The sequence below is a fragment of the Nuphar pumila genome, chromosome 13, assembly GCF_984573655.1.
Source record: "Nuphar pumila chromosome 13, dmNupPumi1.hap1.1, whole genome shotgun sequence".
Taxonomy (NCBI): Eukaryota; Viridiplantae; Streptophyta; class Magnoliopsida; order Nymphaeales; family Nymphaeaceae; genus Nuphar; species Nuphar pumila.
Window position 1 is genome coordinate 22,151,708 of NC_143261.1, and position 3,470 is coordinate 22,155,177.

Below are 3,470 nucleotides of genomic sequence, written 5' to 3' on the forward strand. Positions count from 1 at the left end.
GATTTTAACCTTCATCCCCGGTCCAAACAGGGCGAGGTGGGGCGGAGCCCCGTTGTCCCCCGTTCCATTGCCATCCCTAGTCACAAGGGGAGGGCCCTCTCTCACTCGCTTTCGCTCGTGAAATAAAAGGGAAGAAGGGCAAATGAGAGAGAGAAAGAAGATCGCGTTCACGTTGAATGGTAACATCACGACCCATTTGGAGAGAACCACGCATCCTCATGTCATACAACAGACACAACCCCACACCATTAAGTGACCTTCCCTACGCTCCCGTGAACACGCCTGCATCGTAGTCGACGTCTTTGTGAGTTGGAGCTTTGAATTCGGGGCCTCCCCCACGCACAACCAAGCTCCCCCATCAATTGTCAATCGCCTTCTCCCTCTTTTTCCTTTTAGTTTTACCCCCTCATCTCAACTCTCTCTCTCGATCGATCGATGGCCCTCCCTCGGGCCATCGTCATCTATTTCTTGAGTTGGGTGTTCCTTTTCGTCTCTCTCACAACACACTCTTTAGCCTCCAAAGGAGACTCCCCATCGTTAAAGGACGAGGGAGGAGGAAACAAGAAGCGAGTGGTGCTCCCAATCATAGTAGGGGTCTCCCTCGGCTCCCTCTTCATCGCTCTCGCCGTTTTCATGGCCGTTTGCTTCGGTCGTCTCAGGGGAAAGGAACCATGGAAGGGAAGCATCGTGGAGGCTTCGGACGTAGAGAAACAGCAGATCGACAAGAAGAAGACCAAGAAGAAGAAGAAGGAGACGACATCTCAACATCAAGACAAGCAACAGAAATCGGCAGAAGAGGCGATGGTTATATGGGGGAAATCGGGATCGGGGGTGAAGAGGCTCAGCTGGGGGGAGGTGGAGAGGCTGACCAACAACTTCGCGTCGGTGATCGGGCAGGGCGGGTTCAGCACTGTCTACCTCGCCCGCCTGCCCGGCTCCGACCTGCTGGGCGCCCTCAAGATCCTCAGCAACAGCGACCGCCTCAACAGGTTGTTCCGGCAGGAGCTGGACGTCCTCCTCCACCTCCGCCACCACAACATCGTCAAACTACTCGGCTACTGCGACGAGAAAGGTTCGACTCACACCCCGCCCCTGCTCTGCTCGATCAGGAGACAAACGACTCTTGTGATATAGTGAAGGGTATTTTAGTCTTTCTGATGAGATTTTCTTTTTTCTTTTTTTCCTTCAAAAAGAAGAGGGGGTGCTGCTGTTCGAGATGGTGCCCAACGGGACCTTGCACGAGAAGCTCCACGAGGGGAGGGCGGTGCTGACGTGGCAACAGAGAACGTCGATCGCTTACAGGGTGGCGCTGGCGATCGAGTACTTGCACGAGCGCTGCGAGATGCCCATCATCCACTGCGACGTAAAGTCGTCGAACGTGCTGCTGGACCACGGTCTCGTCCCGAAGCTCTGCGACTTTGGCTTCGCCCGCATGGGCTTCTCCTCCGCCGTCCTCCCCTCCTCCGTCTCCCCTGTCATGGGCTCCCCTGGCTACGTCGACCCACACTACCTCCGCACGGGGATCGTCTCCAAGAAGAACGACGTCTACGGCTTCGGCATCCTCCTCCTAGAGCTCCTCACCGGCGTCGAGGCATTCTGCGCCCAGAAGGAGCAGCTGCTCACCCGCTTCGCCGCCCACGTCGTCAGGGACCCCGACCGGGCTCCCGACCTCGTCGACCCCAGGCTCGCGGGCAGGTTCGAACCAGACGAGGCCCGCTGTCTCGCCTCCATCGCCGCCTCCTGCCTCAGGGAGCAACCCGCACTCCGTCCTTCCATGGCCGACGTCGTCGTCCTCCTCGCCGAGAAGGCCGCCATCTCCGTCGCCGGGAAGATATGCGGCGAGGTGGCCAAGGGAGAAGGGCTCGAGCGGTAAGTTCCCATTGTGCTGGTGGGAAAATGACTGTTATGTCCTCTCCTGCATCAAATTGGATAACGGTAGCTGTGCATAGCGGCTGGGAAGAAGGTTTGGAGGGTAATAGGGTCATTTACTTGAGTTGTGGGGGGGGCTGGGCGGGGGGCAAAGGTATTTGTTTCTGATGGGGCGCAGTACGTCATCATGAATATTTGGATATCATAATTTCGTTGCGAATGACTTCTGCGGTGTGTACGAGTCTCTGACGACCTTGGGAAATGTGTTAAAGTGGGACCCATATATTGTAGGGGGGGTACCTCCGTCATTGTGTAACACCAAATTTGGTCATATCGAATTCCCGCCTTAGACTCAGGAAGGTAAAAGTTAGCGGTGGGGCCCAGCTTGGGGCATTTGGTTATCATAATGGAACTGGAGGATGGTTTTGTCATTTAGTGAATCCGGGTCGTGGGGGTCACAGAAACCATGATATGGTGGTAATGACAACTCTGATACGTGTTCAACTTCAATTCGGTTTCTTTATATATATATATATATTCGTTTTGCGTATTAGAAATTTTTTTTTTCGCTCTTTACAGGAAAAAAATTAGGGATGCAAACGGATCGGATTGGCTCATATGTGAAATTTTCAGAAAAAATGAGGCCTATTTTTGAAAATAAGTGACAAAAATAAGCTATTCAGCATCCACCTCTCCCCAACTCTCACACGCTTGGATGGACTCGTGTGGACGACTTGCACTCACGTCTCTCTCTCTCGTGGGGTTAAGTGATTCAGCACGATTTGGGCCAGGTGGATGCGAAGGTCCGACCTGCTTATTATTATATTTTTTGGAGCGTGAATAGACGCGAGTTCAGATCCTGTGACCTGGGCTGAACGATCGGATTGCCTGCTTGCCCTTGTTTGTGTGGTGGATCTAACACGCAAAATGGATGGCGTTTCATGTTTGAGATTTTAGTCATAGCTCTTCTCGTTTGGTAGGAGAGATCCGTCCATAAACGTCACCAAGTTAATTGGACGTCACAAGTTTAAAGCTTACAGAGTGTATATTCCTTGCCGCAGGTGGGCAGGTTTCTATGTTACCAATTAGAGCCTGTGTCAAGCTGAGGCCCAGGATCGAATCCCTCTGCCATATGGGCGGCTGTTGTTCTGGTAGGGGTCGGCCTAGTCCCAGCTTGCCTTTCAAAGAAAAATAGAGGGCTCCCAATGTGCCATTAGTGATGGAGGGTTTTTCTTTTCATCGCAAAAAAAATAAAAAATAAAAAATAAAAACTTTTGATGAATTGATTGTTGGAGTACCACCCACCGTTCATACAGGCCCTGTTTGAAAACTAGGAGCTGGGATAAGATTTAATGCATTTGGCAAAAACTTGGTCAAACTACCTTGTGGTGGTGGTGGTGGTTTGAAAACTGGTAGCTGGGATGGGTGTTTATGCATTTGGAATGGGAAGTGAGGTCCTCTCAGCTTGGTATTTACACTAAAGATTGAAATCCACAGCTACCACCTTCAATAGGTGGTAGCTGTCAAATCCGGCAGTTCCCACTTCCTCAAATGGCACTTCCTATCCCAGCTAATAGTTTCCAAACTGAGCCTTAAATCAA

The 3,470-nt window shown here is 51.8% G+C and overlaps 1 protein-coding gene across 2 annotated transcripts; it reads left to right on the plus strand.

The window, feature by feature from the left end:
- The first annotated feature begins 421 nt into the window (after nucleotides 1-421).
- Nucleotides 422-2,005, plus strand: LOC149818068 (salt tolerance receptor-like cytoplasmic kinase 1). Of its 2 annotated transcripts, none has more exons than XM_089985180.1 (2): nucleotides 422-1,072; nucleotides 1,194-2,005. In XM_089985180.1, exons 1-2 carry the CDS (start codon nucleotides 436-438, stop codon nucleotides 1,871-1,873), a joined length of 1,317 nt encoding a protein of 438 aa, XP_089841306.1. In that variant the 5' UTR covers nucleotides 422-435; the 3' UTR covers nucleotides 1,874-2,005. The 2 variants fall into 2 exon arrangements, with proteins under 2 accessions (XP_089841306.1, XP_089841307.1); XM_089985181.1 differs by having other exon boundaries at nucleotides 1,197-2,005.
- Nucleotides 2,006-3,470: the final 1,465 nt, after the last annotated feature.

Excerpts from the sequence above, each read along its gene's own strand:
- LOC149818068 (XM_089985180.1), top strand. The coding sequence starts at position 436 with ATGGCCCTCCCTCGGGCCATCGTCATCTATTTCTTGAGTTGGGTGTTC. Across the intron at positions 1,073-1,193 it reads CGGCTACTGCGACGAGAAAG|AAGAGGGGGTGCTGCTGTTC; the intron begins GTTCGACTCACA and ends TCCTTCAAAAAG.